Source organism: Schistocerca gregaria, chromosome 5 (genome assembly GCF_023897955.1).
Source record: "Schistocerca gregaria isolate iqSchGreg1 chromosome 5, iqSchGreg1.2, whole genome shotgun sequence".
In the NCBI taxonomy this organism is placed as follows: domain Eukaryota; kingdom Metazoa; phylum Arthropoda; class Insecta; order Orthoptera; family Acrididae; genus Schistocerca; species Schistocerca gregaria.
In genome coordinates this window covers 567,783,367-567,806,446 of record NC_064924.1, presented here as the reverse complement: position 1 = coordinate 567,806,446, position 23,080 = coordinate 567,783,367, and the positions used below count along the sequence as shown (strand labels likewise).

Here is a 23,080-nt window from a genome sequence, read left to right as displayed (position 1 = left end):
CTTTCCTTAACCTATTTCCTAAGATAAGTTGAAGGGTCAGTATTGCCTCACATTTTCCAACATTATACGGAATCCAAACTGATCTTCCCTAAGGTTGGCTTCTACCAGTTTTTACATTCATCTGTAAATAATTCATGTTAGGTTAGGTAAGTTGTATATGGATGATGATATTAAACTGTATCCCATGTAGGAGGAGGGTGTACCAAATTGAATTTGTTGTTTATAGCAACTTTCGAAAAATTAAGATATCATAACTCGTCTACAGAATTGTTCCAGACACATTCATAACGTACCACAAGGAAATTTTCAGTTGTCATTCCACAATCTTCTCTTTTTCTGCATCTGGATCTTTGAAAATAAAAAGACAATTTTACTGTGGGAAGCATCACTCTCAAGTGTGGTGCAAAATTTAGTTTTCCTCTGGCCAAACAGAGTGATGGTGGTATCACAACCCTTATGGTATGGAGAAATAGAATGTTTTCCACAATATTTTTATATTTGAAGGATCGTTTGGAATAAAGCACATCTTCTATGTTCCACTACCACATTTGCAAAACAACACATTGTCTGGTGCTAAAGCCATAACCAAAACCAGAAGATCAATATTTTCTCCAATTAAAAACAACAAAATAGTGTTTGGGAGACAGCAAAATGGCAATTTTTACAATTAACACATCTGCATCTTCCATTACGTGCTTGATGACCATTTTTTCTTGCTGAAATTCCTTGTGAAGCAATGATATGAAGCAGGATTTGTATTTTTCCATTCAGTAATAATTTATTCTTTGGTATCTACAGAAACATAAACATGGTACCACAGAGAATTTCTGCTCAAGATTGTAGCCTAGAACAATGAGCTCCTATGGTACTTTTTGTGCTCCTTTTATTTTTTTCTATGGGGTACCCATTGATGACTACCACAGCATTTTGTACACAATATTACTCTATGTAGATCACAAATGTTAGAAAAGAAAGCAGTAAAACATTTGCTCCAATTCCAGTGAACCCTGCTTAGGAGGTAGCCACTATCTACTACAATAACATTGCCCTTTCCCATTTGTACGTCTCTTGGTGAGGATGTGAACTTTATCCCTCTGTGAATGCCTCTCTCAGGAAGAAGTGATAATGGAAAGGGAGCAAATTTGAATCAAAGTAATTTTTCAGGTCAACATCAGAGTACTCAGAGATGATCATTTGGTGGAAAAGTAGAGGATCAACAGCTACTTTTCCTTTCTTCATGCTTTTATTGTTAGAAACTGTTGAGAGAGGCATCACTGGATCTTTATGTTGGAAATACATGTTCTCAAACTTGCTGTTCACAGTTCTCTTCATTCCTCTAGAACTGACCTACCAGGACAGAAGGCAGTTGACATCTTCACCTTCAATCACTTCATTACTTAATAGACATTACATGTTTAACAATTGGAAAAGGATTGTGACTGGAAAACCACTGAGTTAGTTTATTAATGTCACTGTTATACCTGGTGATACAGGAACATTTCATCTAATTATTTTGTTCTGTAGTAGCCAATTCACAACTGCAGATGTTTTCAATTTCATGGCAAACATTTTGTTATGCAGCTAACCCCAGAATCCAACAAGTGATGACACTGTCTGTTATGCCTCATCCCTCAAGAACCCTTCATCGTTTTCATTTGGGTTTACTCAACTACAATATCCAACAATAACCAAGACCAAACCTTGTCAGAGCAGCTGATTGTGAGATAAACACCAGTTGTGAATTTTTGAAATTCTACTGGATCCATTTTATCTTAGTCAGTATATCTTGAATTTGTAGGTGAGCCCATTTGGTGAAGTGGAAGTCTCCACCAGCATGAAAATATGGCAAAATTTTCTGAATCGTGTCAGGATGAAGCTGCCAATGTGCTGTCTTTTCTGTTTCAGGAAACTGTTGTGTCAGTGTGACCAACTGGAATCACTGAACCCACAGTTTGGCTGTGCTGCTAGTTTACTCTATTGTTTCCAGTTCCTTGTTAAACTTTGTGCAGATACTGCAGAAACATGGGCTGTCTTGTGTGGATAGCGTAACACATCTCTCACTTTGGTACATTATGTAGTTCATATCAGCACATTCATGAGAGATAATTTGAATAAAATCAAATATTAAGCTGGATAAAACATGATGAACTAAAAATGTGACCTCCCAAATGTCAAGGTTGAGCTCAGGCATCACCAGACATAATCTTCTCCAGGCTAATTTAATCTTGTGAACTACATGTATATATTGCATACAGAATGGCTTAGAAATGATGATATGGTCGGGAATGTTATTTTTGACTTAGAATGTTATTTTCAGGTTAGAGTCCACTTTCACTGAAATTGTTAATGCAACATTTCTCAGCATTTGTAGGAAGTAATTGCAAATGTTATGTATGAATCTTGAAGAAAATCAAATCACTTACAACAATGATTATTATTCATTGCAAACAAAACTGCACTAAACAAAAGTTATAAGGCGAAATCATTGACAAATGTAACTTTTTGCAATTTGTTAACATTTTTGCTGATTTTCACAGTCTCATATCTCGGAAGATATTCAGAATTTTTCCACATGTTATACATGAAATTTACAGGAAATTGAATACCCTTTAAAATTGATATTGTGATATATTTGCATAAAATGCATTAGAAGCAAGTTATTGAGGGAAAAAACTGAAAAAAGTACCATTTTTAGCAGTTTTTTAAAGATGGCAGATAGAACATAATGGGGATAAGATCTAAATCTTGGGTTTTTCATGAGATGGGTAATAAACGAAACAATACAGGAAATGAAAATTATCTCACCTTTTGCAACCCAACCCCTTTTTCAGAACTCTCTTTACTGGGATATGATAGGTCCAGCTAGCCAGCATAGGAAAACAAATGAGCTGTCAAAACTACAGATGTAACTGTATACAGCAATCTCTTAAATCATCCTCTAGAAAATATAATTTGAAAATGGAAATTACTTGATACAAAATAACCTTGGGTTTAAGATGTTTGCTATCATAAAGTATCGGTGCTTACATGATCAAATCACTGGATATAATAAATAACGAAAGATGGTGAAAGACTACTCCTGAAGTTCTCTACCATCTCTGTGACATAATTAGATGCAAAGAAAGACTTACAAAAAGGCTATGTTACTGCCAGTTGCTTCATGACAGTGCTCCAGTTGATTCATCCAGACTTTCTTGGCGAAAAGAGAATTGTAGTTATTTGCTAAGCTCTGTACTTCCTAGACATGGTTTGTTGTGACTTTATTTTTAAAGGTCACATTTGTATACCACAGAAGAGACAACTCTGAAGTAGCTGTAGAAGTTGTAGGCCTCCTGCATGTTATCTGATAGACTACATCCGTACATTATTTTGTCAGTGTAACCCATAAATAATACATTGTGGAAATTCTACTACACCCAGTGAATCATTCCAACACAAACACTGTGAAACTGAGACATTTGTGTAACTTTCTAGATATTCGCCCAAAGGTCTGTGACACTGTGAATACCTGTCAGCACTTTTTGGTGCTCTTTATGTGAGGCAACTCCTTGACATTTTAGTTTCGAATTTGAAAATGGTTAATCATCAACAGCGTATAGAAGTCTGTGCCTCTTCTAAAGATAGATGAATTTCCTCATTTCTTATTTGCAGGAAGATCCTACTTTTGGCAAAGGAGTGCGCACTGGTGCAGGTATGATATGGCAGCCCCTCCCATCAGGTCATGAACGGCAACGACCCAGGTGAAGACGATAAACATAAACTTCCACTTCTGCTATATTTTTCTTTAAAAGACACCATGACAAGCTTGTAGACATGTGTTTGCTTTCTCGTGTGTGTGTGTGTCTTTTTTTTTTTTTTTAGTTGTTGTTTTGTGTAGCATTGTATGTTGAAACTCTACAACAATACGCATGCTTTATTGGCATACATCACCCTTAATTTTTGTTATTTTTTAGCATTAGGATATAATGAATGTGAGTAATGGCATGTTTTCTACAGACTGTAACTCATTTATGATGATTCTCAGTAGGATTCACGTTTTCTAACTGCAAAAGGCATGTTCTGCATTTCAGTCAGATTAGAAATCATTTTGAGAATTACTTCACAAAAGCGTATGCTCGCCATAAGAAGAGATCTGAGGCATGAAGTCCTTTAGACAAGCCTCTACTCTATACACCAAGTACACAGAAAATGAATAAATGGCTGTCCAGTGCAAACTGTCGTTGTGGAGAAATGTTGTGGTAGACATCAGTGGAAGTAGAGTGTCAAAACATACAATGTGAATTATTACTGCCATAGGTTTGGCTTATCTTTTAGCATTGGACATTGCTCTTACATTAGTTTGTTAGTTTCACTTGTAGTGATTATCTGTTAGTAACAACTATCACATTTTTCACTTCGAAGATGTGGGAACATACATAATATTATTTTCATCAAAAGAAAAAATTCATCCGAAGAAAAGAAGGGAAAGCAGAAAGGTGGAAGCAGTATATAGAAGGTCTCTACAAGGGTTGTGTACTTGAGGGCAATATTATGGAAATAGAAGAGGACGTAGATGAAGATGAAATGCGAGACATGATACTGCGTGAAGAATTTGACAGACTTAAATCGAAACAAGACACCTTGAGTAGACAGCATTACGTTAGAACTACTGATAGCCTTTGGAGAGACAGCCATGACAAAATTCTTCCACCTTGTTAGCAAGATGTATGAGACAGGTGAAATACTCCCAGACTTCAAGAAGAATATAATAATTCCAATCCCAAAAATAGCAGGAGCTGGCGGGTGTGAACATTACTGACCTATCAGTTTAATAAGTCATGATTGCAAACACTAACACAAATTCTTTGCAGACAAATGGAAAAACTGGTAGAAGCCAACATCGGGGAAGATCAGTTTGGATTCCGTAGAAATGTTGGAACATGCGGAGCAATACTGACTGTATGACTTACCTTAGAAGATAGGTTAAGGAGAGGCAAACCTATGTTTCTAACATTTGTAGACAGAGAGAAAGTTTTTGACAATTTTGATTGGAATACTCTCTTTCAAATTCTGGAGGTGGCAGGGGTCAAATACAGGAAGCAAAAGGCTATTTACAATTTGTACAGAAATCTGATGGCAGTTATAAGAGTCGAGGGGCATGAAAGGGAAGCAGTGGTTGGGAAGGGAGTGAGGCAGGGTTGTAGCCTATCCCCGATGTTATTCAATCTGTGTATTGAGCAAGCAGTAAAGAGACAAAAGAGAAATTTGGAGTAGGAATTCAAATCCATGGAGAAGAAATAGGAACTTTGAGGTTTGTTGACGACATTATAATTCTGTCAGAGACAGAAAATTATCTGGCAGAGTAGCTGAACGGAATGGACAGTGTCTTGAAAGGAGGATATAAGATGAATATAAAGAAATGCGAAAAGCAAAATGAGGATAATTGAATGTAGTCAAATTAAATCAGGTGATGCTGAGGGAATTAGATTAGGAAATTAGGCACTTAAAGTAACAAACTAGTTTTTCTATTTGGGAATCAAAGTAATTGATGATGGTCAAAGTAGGGAGCATATAAAATGTAGACTGGTTATAGCAAGGAAAGTCTTCCTAAAGAAGAGGAATGTGTTAACATCAAGTATAGGTTTAAGTGTCAGGAAGTCTTTTCTGAAAGTATTTGTATGGAGTGTAGCCATCTATGGAAATGAAACATGGACGATAAATAGTTTAGACAAGAAGAGAATATAAGCTTTCGAAATGTGGTGCTACAAAAGAATTCTGAAGATTAGATGGGTAGATCAAGTGACTAATGAGGAGGTACTGAATAGAATTAGGGAGAAGAGGAATTTGTGGCACAACTTGACTAGAAGAAGGGATCGGTTGATAGGACACATTCTGAGGCATCAAGGAATCACCAATTTGGTATTGGAGCGAAGCGTGTAGGGTAAAAATCATAAAGGGAGACTAGGAGATGAATACACTAAGAAGATTCAGAAAGATGTTAGGTTGCAGTTGTTATTCAGAGATGAAGAGGCTTTCACAGGATAGAGAGGCATAGAGAGCTGGATCAAACCAGTCTCTGGACTGAAGACCACAACAACAACAACAACAACAAAATTCATGTGAGAAAATAGTAAAACTGCAGAATTTGCATGGCTTAGTAGTATTCATCTTGATGAGATGACAGTCCAGAGTTGCTAATGGGTGCATTAAAATTATGCAAAGCTTTTTGAGCAGTTAGGTCCTTCCTCAGGAAGGAAAAATGAACAGTTGGAGGTAGGGTTTGGAAAGGTGGGGTAGATCTGTCAGATCACAAGTTCATAGGTACCATCATGTTATATGGATTTATGGCATGAAATGTGGGTGGAGAAATGTCAGAGAAGTTAGGAAGTCAATCAGGTTGTACATTGATGGGCGCTGTACCAGATTAACTGGTTGGTGCAGTTAAAAGGGATTAATCTGTGAAATCATTGCAAAATCAATAAAAAATATGACAAGAGTTGTCAATGCAAGTCAGGTCTAAGAAAGTTCTCATCTTGACTCATTATTGAGCATCATTCATGTGTTTGGGATTTGTACCAAATAGGTTTTACAGAATAGAGAGAATGGAGACTAAAAGAAGAGCAACATAGAATTACTGGTTTGATTAGCATGGGCAGATGTATCACAGATGTACTCAACGAAGTCAAGTGGGGTTGTTGTGAATAACAGATAGGATTGCTCTTGTATTATTGAGAATCAGTCTTTTGTAATAATGATGAAGGTTATATCAGACAAATGAGGACCAATGCAGTTTTGTAAAGGTGACTGTCTTATTACATAGTCAAGAAGTGATAAAGTGTCTGCCCTCAGCCTTTATCTTCTTTGTGGTGGCCTACAGAGTAAGTGTGTATATGTAGGTGTGTGCTTTCTTGTTACAATACTGTGTGTATTTCATTTTGTTTAATCTCCAGATTTTCTGTACGAGATGGATGCTTTTCACTTTTCTGATTATATAGCCTGAGATTGTACAATACTTCCTGTACTGTGTACTTTAATTCCACTATCTTCATCAATCAATAAAATTACCTTTATGTGCCATGTATTACACAAATTACAGCTGTAATCCACTGGCACACAACTTCATGAACACAAAAGTTATCCATGCTTCTCTTTCATTTCCATTTGATCTGTCTTAGGGAGTAATTTCCTGTAGCAGCCAATTTGTTATGCAAATCTCTATTCATTCTTCAGTTGTATTTTAATTTTTTAAATGTTTTATTGTTTTAATGGGTTACTGCATTTGTTTCATGCTAATTTATTTATAGTTTTCTGCCAATGAGCTATAAATTGGTCTCGTGTTCAATTTGTCCATTTGGTACAAACTTTAAATTCTGTCCCTGATGCTTAACTAACAGAGCTCAGAGGGAAATAAATAGGGATGTATAGAATTCGCTCTCCAGTTAGTTTTAAAGTTTTTTGACACTTTTTTTTATCTTCAATAGCACTTTCTGTGTCTGTATTACGCCAAGGCACATCATCATTCTGTTAAACCGCACATTGCTCTGTTGCTGGTTTTGTGATCTGGTTGTTAATTAGAGAAAGGAGTGACCAATAGTAATAGGCCTATTTAAGGACAGTGGGGTTCATACTGATATGCAAGTTGATTATCAGCATCTGACATATGAGCAGATGATGAGTAAGAGGGTAGGTCACATTGACAAAAAAATCAGTGTGTTCACTTTTATCTGATGAAAAAAAAAAAGATCTTGTTGTTATATAAGTTTATTGGTACTGTTTTCAGCTGTGCAAGGGATATTGAGATACTCTTTGCTGTTTTTCTGTTCACTGTCACAATTATGAAAGGGCTGTTGAGTGCAGTGCTTGTTAGGAACTAGGGAATGAGTTTGAAATACATTATATTTGTATCCTGCTACCACTCTCATTTAATTTAGTTGTAATAAATGCCAAATAGGTAGCATGTTGCATGTATTCATTTGTGACTTTGGTTGCTTGCTGTTTCATAGGAAATGTTTATTCACTCGGTAACTGCGCATTTGCTTGGAATTAGAATTAAAATTTATTATGTACACTTTTCCCTACTAGGAGGGAGAATGAAAGTCAGAAGCTCTGAGACAAGGGTGAGAATAAAATCTGTGGCACCATAGTAATCCTGTTTTTTTTGTTTTTTTTTACGTAAGAGGATGATGTCCTTGGCTGTTGCTGAAGTTTACACACATGAATGTAGAACAAAGGAAATATATTTGAAAGGCTTGCTTTTAATTTTTTAATCCTTTGGTAGCAGCAGAAAAGGGTCAAATGTCCATTTTTCACAGGTGAAGGAAAAGTTACTATTATCCAAATGCTGGTTCATAAGAAATTAAATCTGTATGGAGTGACAATCTTGCTAGTGCACTGTCACTTCAAAATCTTTGTCTGAAAAGGAAAAGGCTACCATTCACCTGTAGTGGACTGATGTGTAGAGCTAGAAACATGTGACAGGAAACAATATTCACACTACAGTTCAAGCATTTACTCTCTTTCTAGTAAAATTACACACACTCCTGTAGCCACAATAAGAATGATAATTGATTATCAATTATTGAAAACAATTGCCTAAGTTGATTCAGGTGGGGAAAGGGTAGTGAGAAAAGGCAGGTCTTATGCCAGGTGTGAACAGGGTTCCGGCTGTTGGCACCACTCTGTTGGAGTGATGCTGATTTCAGGCACCACTTCATAGGGTGAGCGATGGAGTTACGGGCCAGAGGGGCCCAGTCACAGACTTGGGGTTGAGAGAATAGTGTTGTTGTCAACACAAGGCAGACAGCCCCACTCCAGCTGGTAATGGCCGACAGATAGCTAGCTTCTGGCCCGGAGAAGAGGTACGTGCACTGCAGAAATCCAGCAGCCCACGAATTTGTCAAGGCCCTGATGTTAGCAATGCTCTCTTTGTGCTGCGGCTGTCTACCACTGTAGAACACCCACACCCAGTCATCTCAGGCCCAGTTTGTGTCTACTGTGGTGACGAGAGGAGAACCAAACCGACTGCCTCCTGTGTGGAATCTGTCGGTGGCAGGTGTGAACAGAAGGTGAGTGGCACTGAGGCATCAAACCCCGCAGGGTGGAATAAGTGCAGGAGCTGGCTGCACCAACCCAGTCTCAAACCCGTGGCTGCAGCTGGCAGTGCCCAGTCATCTCTTTTGCAAGCATGGCCCAGGCATTTTTGTGATGCTGCTGTACTCTGAATGAATCAGTGTCAAAATTCACAGTTATTTATACAGCTCTGGGGTGCACTTGTTGCACTATTACCCAACACCTGGTAACATAGCACATAAAATGTGTGTGTAATTTTACTAGAAAGAGAGTAAATGCTTGAACTGTAGTGTGAATATTGTTTCCTGTCACATGTTGTTCATTGCTCGTACATCACTTCCTTCATGTTTCCAGTCCTCCCGAAGCTGTAACAAATTCACTCTCCATCTCTCGCTCACGAAATAGTCGTCTGGGACCAGGATTACCATCTTGCACACTCCGGCTATTACCACTGCACGGTGCAGATTTTGCTGAGCATGAATCGGCTGTCCTATAATCCTTTTGCATAGTGTTGCTATAACCTACATCTCCACACTGTGCTTATAGCCAACAGAAATTAATGCAATGCTCCGTGTCAGCTTTCTTATAAATTCCTACAAGTTTCCCGTAAAACTGGATATTGACACTACATTGCCACTCTCCACAGGAAGACCTGGGGCCTCAGGTCTTGTTCAGGACCTGTACCCCACTGTGACAACTTCTACCATTGATTAACAAAATAACTAACACACTCCCAAGGTTTTACTAGACTGGAAATTAACCACATTAAATTTTATAGCAGTTTCCTTGCAAATCCTTCAGCACATCTGTCATCCACTGTGTCTGTGTGGTTGCCACATCCTTGCTCGTACATCACTTCCTTCATGTTTCCAGTCCTCCCGAAGCTGTAACAAATTCACTCTCCATCTCTCGCTCATGAAATAGTCGTCTGGGACCAGAATTACCCTGAAATCAGTTTTCAGAATGACTCATTGCCTCAGATAAAAAAAAAGAAGCTATACAAAACAAAATATGTCATTATGGTCCAAGGAACTGTGATACTCAAGGTCACAGCTACCCATTGTCTACAATCCTGGTACTGGTCAATGTGTTGCATTAGTTGCTTCACTGTGATCCGCCTTTTCTCTGCAGCTATTGTCTGAATCATTGAATGAACTCCAAGCTTCTTGCTCCCGTAAGTTTTTCTTGTTCATAGCAAGTTGACACCATTATTACATCGTTGTTCTGAGTATTTGCAATGCAGACCTGCTTGCTAGAAGCACGACTTCGGTTCCATCAACTCCTTTTGACATGGGGGACCCTCCGCCATGTCCCTGAACAATAGCATGGCACATGTGTTTCCTCCCATCTGGATCTACGTGAGAAGGACATATGGAGACCCATCCCACTTTGGCATTGTTGTAGTACTCCCTTCAGTAGTACATATACTAAAATTGGAACGATACAGAGAAAATTAGCACGGCCCCTGCGCAAGGATAACACGTGTGACATTGTTGTAACTGTCCCTCGCTCATTACTGTATGCTGATCCCTGTCTTCCACTATCATTAACACACCATCCTCTTTCATCTGCACAACAGATGTTGTTTGTCCACCGCCATTACCTTCATTGACATGTACAACTGCGCACTATCCATCTTTGCTTCCAGAGTTGCTTCATGGTGGTAGACAGGCAGGTTCTGACTGCTAGGCACTGCTACTAACTGCAGTTCCAGTGTTAATTCTTTCCCTACTTCCTCAATCCCTTCAGATACTGCTCAGGTAACGATAGGACTGAACCCAATTGCCCATGTAGTGCCCAATGAATGGCTTCCTGCAAGTTTGTTAACTCCACTCTTGGTTCCCAGATACTATCTTCTGATGACTGCAACAATCTTCTTAGCATTATTCTTACACCCAGTACTGTCATCTGTGCTTGAACTTCCTTAAATCCTAGTTTAGAATGCTAGCTCATGCTTTTGTATAATTTATTACTGCCTTGTTAGTTGTCAAGCACGAGTGTATTGTTTGGCATGCTACTCTCCAAACTTACAATCCATGTGGAGTGCCAATCTACAAGTTCTTCTCTTTTGCCTATTCTGCTGCCCAGTTCAGCTCATCTGTTGTCCCAAATATTGTCTTGAATATCCTTCCTGCTGCGTCTATCCATCCTCTTGTTCTCCTCTGCAATTCATGTGGTGCCTCTCCTACTACTTCTTATACCTGCTCCTTTAACTGGGCATACGCTATGAGCAACTTCTTGTGTTCCTGTGAAAGCTTCCTGAGTACTCCATCACTGCTTGCTAACTGTTGCAGACCTGAAAATACCTGTACCAACCTCTTTATTTTGTTCCTTAGTTCCCATACATTAAGTGCTAAACTTGACATCCACTTGTGAACAGACAATGCCAAATCCTGTTGCCTGGAAAACAAAAGTCATCCATCCAGGCAGTGATCTTGCAGTGCCCCTATTCTGTCCTAGGAGAGGAGGTGTGACGCCACCAAAACTGACATTATTCTTTTTTTGCCCTTGCTGAATGGCAACCTGAAGAAAGTATCCATTATCCTCTTTCCTCCTCCCAGAAATCTGCTGTCTCCAATCAGCATCTCTCACACAATAGAGATAGCCTTTAGCCTAACATATACATATGATCTAACTCCCAATTATGTTAAGAATCTACACAAGAAATGCAAGGATCATAAAAAACATAAAATGCATTGAGTACCTCCATGGCCTTAATGAATAAGGCATGTGAGGTACCTGTTCCTCCTCCTGTTGCTGACTCCTCTGCTCCTTTTTCTGCACTTTTCTTTGGTACTACCAATATTCCCCCTGCGATTGACTCTAGCACCTTTTTGAACAGTTGTAAATATCCAACATGTACAATCACTGACCTTGTTGGTAATTGTAGCTTCACATTCACAGGTGATATTATTTCAGTCACTTGGGATGGGACCCGGTACTTTGTTACAAGTTTCTTTTACTTCCCTTTTAGAATATATGGACTTGACAACATCACTCGTGGTTCCACCTTGTATTGAAGTAAAGTTTTACTGTCTCCTCATGTATTTCAAAGGCCCAGGTGTTCGTTGGTTTGACCCTCTTCCAAACTTCTCTCACAGTTCTTGAAAACTCTTGGACTGGCTCTTCATTCCTGCTTCTTTTCTGCTTAATCACACTGTTGGCAATGGCACCTTTCCACCACATACCACCTCAAATGGTGAAAACTTTGTGCTGGTTTGTACTTTTGAATTATATGCACTTACCATAAAAGGCAAATACATATGTATCCCTATCTATATGGTGGGAGTTAACATAATAATTAAGCATCCTCCCAATCGCCTGATGAACTGTCCCACCTTACAATCTGACTGAGTATGAATTGGACTAGTTATTAATTTTCTCATTTACAACAACTGACACAACTCCTTCATTGGGTCTGACATGAAGTTTGTCCCTTGATCGTTATTGTAGTCTCTGGCACCCCAAACTTCAACAAGCGTGTGTTCACCAATGCTTGTGCATCAATACAATGAGAAAAATAATCTGCTATAGTCAGCATGAAATGATTCTCTGCTGGAATTTGATTAAACAGTCATAACACATTCACCCCAATAAACTGAAACAGTTCCATCACTTCCAACAATCTCTGCCACGCTATGTATTTTTGACTCAAATCTGCTCGTTGCACACAGTTCTTGGCATACTGATGGATATCACTTTTTCTTCCTTTCCTCCAGTACTTTTCTGCCATCCTCTGATTTGCTGCTCTGCACCCTCCATGACCATCCAAAATGTGATCATGTATTTCTCTCATCACCTCTTCTCTCAGTTTCGCAAATACTCACTGTCCTAATCTCATCGCCTTTGTTAATAACCTGTCACAAGTGCTGAACAGCTGCTGCTTACTGTACTGCTTACATACGCTATCAGTTCTCTGTGCTGCTTGCTGCTCAGCAATGTCCTGACCTAGTGCTTGTATCACTGCCACCTTTACACTTAATGTGTCCACATTTCTGTATTTCTTCTCTGATGTGTGTATTAATTCCTGCTCAAATCCACTGAGTATTAATGTCCATCTCATCAGTCTGTGTGGCAGGTGTTCAAACCTAATAAGCATCTCATAGCAGCATGGCCAGCCACTACTTCAAACTTCCTCCTGTACAGGCAACACTGGAATATGTTACTCCATACACCTGGCTAAGCATCTCTCCCTCTGTGGTAGAATAATTCCTCTCAGCTCCATTCAACAGCTGTCCCTGGTACTTAAAATCTCATATCAACTACACTACTGGCCTTTAAAATTGCTACACCATGAAGATGATGTGCTACAGATGCGAAATTTAACTGACAGGAAGAAGATGATGTGATATGCAAATGATTAGCTTTTCAGAGCATTCACACAAGGTTGGCGCCAGTGGTGACACCTAGAACTTGCTGACATGAGGAAAGTTTCCAGCTGATTTCTCATACACAAACAACAGTTGATCAGCATTGCCTGGTGAAATGTTGTTGTGATGCCTTGTGTAAGGAGGAGAAATGCTTACCATCATGTTTCCGACTTCGATAAAGGTCGGATTGTAGCCTATCGTGATTGTGGTTTATCATACGTGACATTGCTGCTCGTGATCCAATGACTGTTAGCAGAATATGGAATCGGTGGGTTCAGGAGGGTAATACGAAATGCCGTGCTGGATCCCAACTGCCTCGTATCACTAGCAGTCGAGATGACAGGCATCTTATCCGCATGGCTGTAACAGTTCGTGCAGCCATGTCTCGATCCCTGAGTCAACAGATGGGGACGTTTGCAAGACGCCAACCATCAGCACGAACAGTTTGACGGTGTTTGAAGCAGCATGGACTATCAGCTCAGAGACCATGGCTGTGGTTACCCCTGACACTGCATCACAGACAGGAGGGCCTACAATGGTGTGCTCAACAACGAACCTGGGTGCACGAATGGCAAAACATCATTTTTTCAGATGAATCCAGGTTCTGTTTACAGCATCATGATGGTCGCATCCGTGTTTGGCAACATCGCGGTGAATGCACATTGGAAGCATGTATTCGTTATCACCATACTGGCATATCATCTGGCGTGATGGTGTGGGCTGTCATTGTTTGCACGTCTCGGTCGCCTCTTGTCCGCATTGACGGCACTTTGAACAGTGGGCGTTATATTTCAGATGTGTTATGACCCGTGGCTCCACCCTTGATTTGATCCCTGCAAAACCCTACATTTCAGCAGGATAATGCATGACCGCATGTTGCAGGTCCTGTATGGGCCTTTCTGGATACAGAAAATGTTCGACTGTTGCCCTGGCCAGCGCATTCTCCAGATCTCTCACCAATTGAAAACGTGTGGTCAATGATGGCCCGAGCAACTGACTCGTCACAATACGCCAGTCGCTACTCTTGATGAACTGTGGTATCTTGTTGAAGCTGCATGGGCAGCTGTATCTGTATACACCATCCAAGCTGTGTTTGACTCAATGCCAAGGCGTATCAAGGCTGTTATTATGGCCAGAGGTGATTGTTCTGGGCACTGATTTCTCAGGATCTATGCACCCAAATTACGTGAAAATGTAATGACATGTCAGTTCTAGTATAATATATTTGTCCAACGAATACCCGTTTATCATCTGCATTTCTTCTTGGTGTAGCAATTTTAATGGCCAGTAGTGTACATCAATTTCGGGTTAGTCCTCACACCATCCTTACCAAGTACAGGAGCAAAGTAATTTACTTCTTCCAATGCAAAATGACACTCCTCAGTACTCAGTATTAAAAATGCAGCCCTTAACCTCTCGAGCACTTCTGCAGTTGCTGCCTATATTCTTGCATTTCTCTTATAAAAACAATTATGTCATTGAAATACTCTAAACATTGACAAGGCTTTACTCACTTTGATTAATGCTGGAACATTGCTGGTGCATTCTTTAAATCAAATGGCAGTCCTCTATACTGGTAAGCCCCAAGGTACTAAATATGCAGTGTTTGATCTGCCTCTGGAGCCACCTCCAACTGGCAATACCCTCTCCTTCCATCAACCACTGGCAGCAGCGATGTTGGCTCTCTTGACACCACTGTATAGAGTGGTGGAGAGCAATATTTTATTAGACCTCAATTACACATCTCATTGTTTTCAACATGTGACAGACATGCCCTAATTCAGCTTGGTGAGCCAGAGATGGGCTGTGAATGCCTACCTTTGGCTCCAGTGAAGTGGCGCAAGTGTCGATGCCCTATGATGCTGATTTCAGGCAGGCAGCAATCCAATGAACTTTGACTCAGCCAAAGTCCTGCCATCACTACTGCCCTCCGCCTTGTGCTGTGGCTGCATTCAGCTGTAGAACACTAATGACCCTGCATCTCAGTCCCAACTCGCATCCACTGTTTCCCAACTTGTGTCCCCCTTGGTGACAAGGGGAGACTGCTGTGCACAGGACATGACCCGCTGCCTGCTGAAAGGAGTCTGGCAGGAGCAGCAGGCATAGGCAGCAGGGTGGCGATGTTGAGGCACCGAGTCCCACAAGGTGGACTCAGTGTGGGAGGTGGCTGTCCCAGTCCCGTCTCAAGCCCGTCTCAAGCCCACAGTTGCAGCTGGTGGTGCCCAGTTGGCTTGTTGACTATTGTGGTCATGATGTCATGGTGGTGCTACTGGATCCCAAATGAATCTGCCTTAAAATGGTTATTGCCCTGGTGTGGTAATAACTTCTGCCACTTAGCTATTACCACTGTGTGGCTAGCCTGTCTTGCAATCCTTTTGTTGCATACATGTTGCTATAACTGATACGTCGTCAAGTTGCACTTATGAGCCAGCAACAGCTAACGCATTGCTCCATGGCAGCTTTCTTACAAATTCTCACAAGTTTCAGATAAAACTGGGTAGCAACACTACAGGTGCCCCACTGCTGTACAAGACAAATGTTTACAAAGGGTAGAGTGAAAAGAGGTACAGGAAAAGGGAGAGAGAGGCTGATAAAGGTGAGGAAAGTGGATATGTAGAGGGAGACAGGGAGGGGATAAGGAGAAAGGGGTTGGGGTGAGAATGTAGAGGAGGAGGAGGAGGAGGAGGAGGGGGAGGGGAGAGAGAGGGGGGGAGAGAGAGGGGGGAGAGAGAGAGGGGAGAGAGAGAGAGAGAGAGAGAGAGAATATGCTTGAACAGGGGGGAGGGGGGGCTAGCAGAAGTGGTCAAGGCAGAAGGGAAAAAATACAGTGAGGCAGTGGGAAACAAGCAAGTGGAGGTTGAGGTCAGGTTATGCTGACGACACGCTGCTCACCTGCGTATTCGGAGAAACTTGTGCAGGGAGAGAGGACCCAAATGGCACACATTGTGAAGCAGCTGTTGAAATCATTTATGTTGTGGTGTGCAGCTTGTTCAGCAACTGGGTAGTCAAGATACAGTCTGTCATAGCTGGCATTGGCCATTCATGAGAGTTGACAGTTGGTTAATATTCCCACGTGGAATGCTGCACAGTAATTGCAGGATAGCTGGTATGTAATGTGGCTGCTTTCGCACATAACCTCAGCTTCTCTGGGTAGGAAATGTAACATAGGATGATGAATGGGTGTGTGGGAGAGGCCTTGCACCTAGGCCAGTCAAAAAGGAATGATCCATGGGGTGCAGAAATGGGAGTAGGATTGGAATAGGGATGGAGAAGGGTATTCTATAGGTTGGGTAGTCAGCAGAATACTACTTTGGGTGATGTGGGTAGGATTTTGGATAGGACGTCCTTCATTTCAGGACATGGCACGAGATAGTTGAAGCCCTTTTGATGGAAGTGGTTGAGTTTTTCAAGGTGAGAGTGAACTGGGTGATCAGAGGAGTGCTGGTCAGTGCCTATTTAACAGGTTTAGTTGTGTCAGAGAAGCAGATGCCATGGGAGATTTGTTAATGTATGAGCTGGGTAGGATATTGTTACTCAGTAAATGCTCTGGTAATGTTATCACCACATTTCAATTACTCTTGCTGTCCAAGAAGATGCGACATTCTCAGATGGCAAGGCTGTAAGGAAGAATTGTTTTGATGAGGAACGGGTAACCGGTGTCAGAGTGGAGGTGCTGTTGGTGGCTGGTTCACGTGTTACAGCAGATCCATTTATGAAGCGATCTGAGAAGTGGAGGTAGATATCTATGAAGGTAGCTCATTGAGTTGAAAAATATCATTAGGTCATGGAACACTACCTTTCCCAATTTCCTCCTGATACCAAAACCACCACCTCTTTCCTAATCCTCATAGTCAACTACATCCTGACTCACAATTATTTCACTTTAAAAGGCTAGATCTATAAACAAATTTGTGATAAATACTGCCATAAGAACTCGTCTGGCACCACCCCGTGCAAATTTATTTTTGGGCCATCTGGAAAAATTCTTCCCATCCAGTAGACTCCTAAAACCCCTTGTTTGGTTGAGATTGATTTATGACATTTTTGGGATCTGAAATTAATGCAGGAACAGCCTGTGCTCTAACTCCATTACCTCAGTACCTTTTCTCATATCCACTTCACCTGGACCTTCTGAACTCAACAAGCCACCTTGCTGTATGTAAACTGTCAAATGGATCCATAAATACATCTGTTCATATGTGGTACACCAACTGCCAATGGTACCACCACTTTGATGGCTGTCATCTGTTCCATGTAGAAAACTCACTTCCTTACAGCCTTACCGCCTGTGGATGCTGCATCTGCTTTGGAGGGCAGGAGTTGACAAAGTACATCAGTTTCATTACCAGAACTCTTACTGAAGACAGTATACTATCCATGTTATAAACAGGCAAATCTCCCGTGCCATCTGCTCATCTGACACCAGTAAACATGTTAACTCTCCACCAACCAGTACCTCTCTGATCAACCAGTATCAGCCTGGTCTTGAAAAGTTCAACTACATCATCCACTGGGGCTTCAGCTACCTCTATCATGCCCTGAGATGAAGGATATTCTACCCAAAATCATACTGACATCACCCAAGTGGTGTCCCTCCACCCACTCAATATCCCTATTCCATCCTATTACCAATCCTGCGCCATAATGGGTCACTGTTTTGTAGTCAGCCCAAGTGCACAAGCTGCCCCATACACCTGTCCACTGCCTCCTACCACAATTGCAGGCATTTGCTACTCAGTAAAAGACAGGGCCAAGTGTTATATATCAGCTATGCTGCAATTATTATACGGGTATGATAAATAACCAATTGTTTACCTGCATGAATGGCTACAACCAAATTATGGCGAACCACAAACGTGACCATCCAATTGCAGAACATGCTGCACAGGACATCTCAAATGTCTTCAACAGCTGCATGACTTTGCAAACCATTTGAATAATCCCTTCCTGCACAGGTTTCTCTTAACTACTCAGGTTGGGATTTTCTCTAGCATATCCTGCACTCTCTCAATCCCCCTGACCTAAACCTTCACTGACCTATTCCCCCTGGCCTACCATATCTTTTCCTTCTCTTTTCTGTCCACACAGCGTCTTCCCTGTCCAGATTGTGTCCACCTTCTCCCACCACTCCCTCTCCTCCTCAAAGGAGACATTCTCCCCTCTCCCCTCTCTGCCTCTCCCCCCTCCCCTCTCTGCCTCTCCCCCTCCCCTCTCTGCCTCTCCCCCCTCCCCTCTCTGCCTCTCCCCCCTCCCCTCTCTGCCTCTCCCCCTCCCCTCTCTGCCTCTCCCCCCTCCCCTCTCTGCCTCTCCCCCCTCCCCTCACTGCCTCTCCCCCTCCCCTCTCTGCCTCTCCCCCCTCCCCTCTCTGCCTCTCCCCTCTCTGTCTCTCCCCCTCCCCTCTCTGCCTCTCCCCCCTCCCCTCTCTGCCTCTCCCCCCTCCCCTCTCTGCCTCTACCCCCTCCCCTCTCTGCCTCTCCCCCTCCCCTCTCTGCCTCTCCCCCTCCCCTCTCTGCCTCTCCCCCTCCCCTCTCTGCCTCTCCCCCTCCACTCTCTGCCTCTCCCCCTCCCCTCTCTGCCTCTCACCCTCCCCTCTCTGCCTCTCACCCCCCCGCCTCTCCCCCGCTCTCGCTCTCACCCTCTCCCCCGCTCTCCCTCTCCCCCGCTCTCCCTCTCCCCCGCTCTCCCTCTCACCCTCTCCCTCTCCCCCTCACCCTCTCACCCGGCGCTCTCCCTCTCACCCTCTCACCCGCTCTCCCTCTCACCCTCTCACCCGCTCTCCCTCTCACCCTCTCCCCCACTCTCCCTCTCCCCCTCTACCCCCTGTCACCCTCTACCCCCTCTCACCCTCTACCCCCTCTCACCCTCTCCCCCACTCTCCCTCTACCCCCTCTCACCCTCTCCCCCACTCTCCCTCTCACCCTCTACCCCCTCTCACCCTCTACCCCCTCTCACCCTCTACCCCCTCTCACCCTCTCCCCCACTCTCCCTCTACCCCCTCTCACCCTCTACCCCACTCTCCCTCTACCCCCTCTCACCCTCTCCCCCACTCTCCCTCTCACCCTCTACCCCCTCTCACCCTCTACCCCCTCTCACCCTCTACCCCCTCTCACCCTCTACCCCCTCTCACCCTCTACCCCCTCTCACCCTCTACCCCCTCTCACCCTCTACCCCCTCTCACCCTCTACCCCCTCTCACCCTCTACCCCCTCTCACCCTCTACCCCCTCTCACCCTCTACCCCCTCTCACCCTCTACCCCCTCTCACCCTCTACCCCCTCTCACCCTCTACCCCCTCTCACCCTCTACCCCCTCTCACCCTCTACCCCCTCTCACCCTCTACCCCCTCTCACCCTCTACCCCCTCTCACCCTCTACCCCCTCTCACCCTCTACCCCCTCTCACCCTCTACCCCCTCTCACCCTCTACCCCCTCTCACCCTCTACCCCCTCTCACCCTCTACCCCCTCTCACCCTCTACCCCCTCTCACCCTCTACCCCCTCTCACCCTCTACCCCCTCTCACCCTCTACCCCCTCTCACCCTCTACCCCCTCTCACCCTCTACCCCCTCTCACCCTCTACCCCCTCTCACCCTCTACCCCCTCTCACCCTCTACCCCCTCTCACCCTCTACCCCCTCTCACCCTCTACCCCCTCTCACCCTCCCCCTCTCTCACCCTCTCCTCACTCTCACCCTCACCCCCTCTCCCCCGCTCTCCCTCTCCCCCCTCTCCTCCGCCCTCCCTCCCTTCCTACTACACCTACATCGATGCTCTGCAAGCCACCGTGCAATGCCTGTGGAGGGTACCCTATAGCACTACTTGTCATTTCCTCTCCTATTCCACTCGCAAATAGAGTGAGAGAAAAAAGACTGTCTGTACGCCTCCATATGAATCCTAATTTATAGTGTTGTGTCTTCATCATCCTTGAATGCCATGCATGTTGGTGGCAGTACAATCATCCAGCAGTCAGCTTCACGTGCTTATTCTCTAAATTTTCGCGATAGTGTTTCTTGAAAAATATGTTGCCTTCACTCCAGAGATTCCCATTTCTATAACATTTACATGTTGTTTGAATCTACTGGTAACAAATCTAGGAGCCTGCCTCTGAATTGCTTCAATGTTTTCTTTCAGTTTGACCTGATACAGACCTCAAGAGTATGTCATACTAGCGTCCTATATGTGGTCTTCTTTTCAGGTGAACCACTTTCCCTAAAATTCTCCCAATAAACCAAATTTAACCATTTGCCATCAGTATCACAGTTTCCACATTCTCGTTCCACCTCATACTGCGTTGCGATGTTATGGCCAGATATTTAAACTAATTGATTGTGTCAAGCAGGACAGTAATAATACTGTATCCAAACATTACAAGTTTGTTCTTGCTACTTATCTGCATTAATTAACATTTTTTATTATTTATGGCTAGCGGCTAGCTGCCATTCATCACACCAACTGGAGATTTTGTCTAAGTCGTCTCGTATCTTCCTACAGTCACTCAACTTCAACACGTTACTGTACACCATAGCATTATCAGCAAACAAGTGCAAATTGCTACCCACCCTGTCTGCCAAATCATTTACGTATATAGAGAACAGCAGCACTCCTATCACATTTCCCTGGAGCACTTATGATGTTACCCTTGTCACTGATGAACACTTATGGTCAAGGACAACACACTAGGTTCTATTATTTAAGAACTTATTCCATATGCTTATACCCTCATTAACAGCCTACAACCAGAAACCATGTCAGATGCTTTCCAGAAATCTAGAAATATGGAATTTGCTTGTTGCCCTTCATACATTCTTCTGAGTATATCATGTGGGAAAGGGGCAATCTGAGATTTTCTTGAGTAATGCTTTTCCCTCCCTTACCATTCCCATCCATTTCTCTCTACCTTCCTCTCAATTTTCACCCTCTCCTTTTTTCTATATCCCTTTTTTACCCTACCCTCTGTGCTCATTTCATTTGAACAGCTGTGGAGTCTCTCGTTGTAAAGATTGGCAATTGACCCTAAATAACGAAAAGTCTATGATCGTCCATATGAGTGCTAAAAGGAATCCATTAAACTTTAATTACATGATAAATCAGTCAAATCTAAAGGCCATAAATTCATCTAAATACTTAGGAATTACAATTAGAAGGAACACTTAGAAAATGTTTTGGGGAAGGCTAACGAAAGACTGCATCTTATAGGCAAGACACTTAACAGTCTGCCCACATTATGCTTGTCCATCCTCTTTTAGAATACTGCTGTGCAGTGTAAGATCCTTATCAGATACGACTGATGGAATACATTGAAAAATTCAAAGGGCAGTATGTTTTGTATTATCACGAAATAGGGGAGAGAGTGTCATGGAAATGATGTAGGATTTGGTGTGGACTGCTGTAAGTACATATTTCTTTGAAGTCACAAATAGTATTTCGTGTCATTTCTTTCCTTTCATTCTAAATGTGCTCAGTTATGCCACAACCAATATAAGATAGAAAATTGTCACATGTTAAATGATTTACAAAATTATAATTTTAGTGGTTTACATGTATTTCAGCTCACAAAATCATATTATCCTGGTGCAAATTGTTCTTTCAAAATATGTTATGGTATTTGTTATTTTGAGGACTGCTTTGTACCTTATTGATAATCCTTTGCTATACTTATGTTAGATGTTGAACATACACAATCAAAATTCAATAAACTGCTTGCAGTTGGTTGGCAGTGTTAGTGTTGCAAATGGCTCTTGTGTAAGGGATTTTCCTTTAATGGCAAACAGTAAGCTGTGTTATCTTTTTTCATGGTATGTGAGGAACATCTGCTGCATGTGATTAACTTCTCAGTGCTATGTATAGCTCAAGTATAGTGAAGATTTTAAAATAATATGGTAACACTATCATTTAAATTACTTATCAGCTTCTGGTACATTGATGTTTTGTTATTTGTATTTTTATGTTTTTCTTGTTTAGTCTGTGCTAAAGCTAATTTCCATTATTTGCTTCTGTTCATGTTTGATGCTTGATCATTAGGCTACCACAATCAGAGTCTGAGGCTTCTGACATGCGTTACATTTTGAGTATCCAGTCTCCTCTAGGTCAAGATCTTAGCACTACTGAATCAAAAGCGAGGAGCTCACAGTGGAGGTGAGAGGATAAGTTGTTCAACAATATTATTTGAATTTGTTATGAAAAATTAATAAGTACTCATTTGTATGTTATGGAACATTGTTACATCATAATGGTTCAGAGTAGTTTGCCAGCTTGGATAATGAAATCTCCTTTGGAATCCAAGTGAATGAAGGAATTGTCATGCTCTTTTAACCTGGGTTCTTCCTAAGTATGTTGTAACAGTCAGCTGAAAACTTCAAAACATCTATTTCACATTGCAAGAAATTCTTGCACACACTGTTTTTATTGAAGAATAATCAATGAAGCTAGTGCATTCAGTTCATATATTTAGAAACATTGAAATGCCATATATTTCTTTAAGTGCAGTTTGATAACTGCCATGATTAGTCTTTACTTATGTCAAAGCAACTGAGTATCATAAACAGTGTACAAATCTAAATAGAAAATGCATTCTAGCTCTATACTGAAAACAGAAATTAATGTGCTTATCGAATGTTCCATTTGTACAGCTATTTCACCAGTAAAATCTTGTGAAGCTAGGATTTTA

At 42.1% G+C, this 23,080-nt stretch overlaps 1 protein-coding gene and 1 pseudogene across 11 annotated transcripts in view; both read left to right on the top strand.

Moving 5' to 3' along the window:
• Positions 1-23,080, top strand: part of LOC126272844 (piezo-type mechanosensitive ion channel component) — a 651,486-nt gene that overhangs the window by 464,579 nt on the left and 163,827 nt on the right. For 9 of the 11 annotated variants that reach the window (XM_049976053.1, XM_049976051.1, XM_049976056.1 and 6 more), the window contains 2 exons: positions 3,652-3,740; positions 22,435-22,548. In XM_049976053.1, the coding sequence (XP_049832010.1) occupies positions 3,652-3,740; positions 22,435-22,548 (203 nt within the window). The remainder of the gene's footprint in view (positions 1-3,651; positions 3,741-22,434; positions 22,549-23,080) is intronic. The other 2 variants (XM_049976058.1, XM_049976057.1) reach the window with 1 other exon arrangement.
• Positions 10,452-10,552, top strand: LOC126274947 (U6 spliceosomal RNA; annotated as a pseudogene).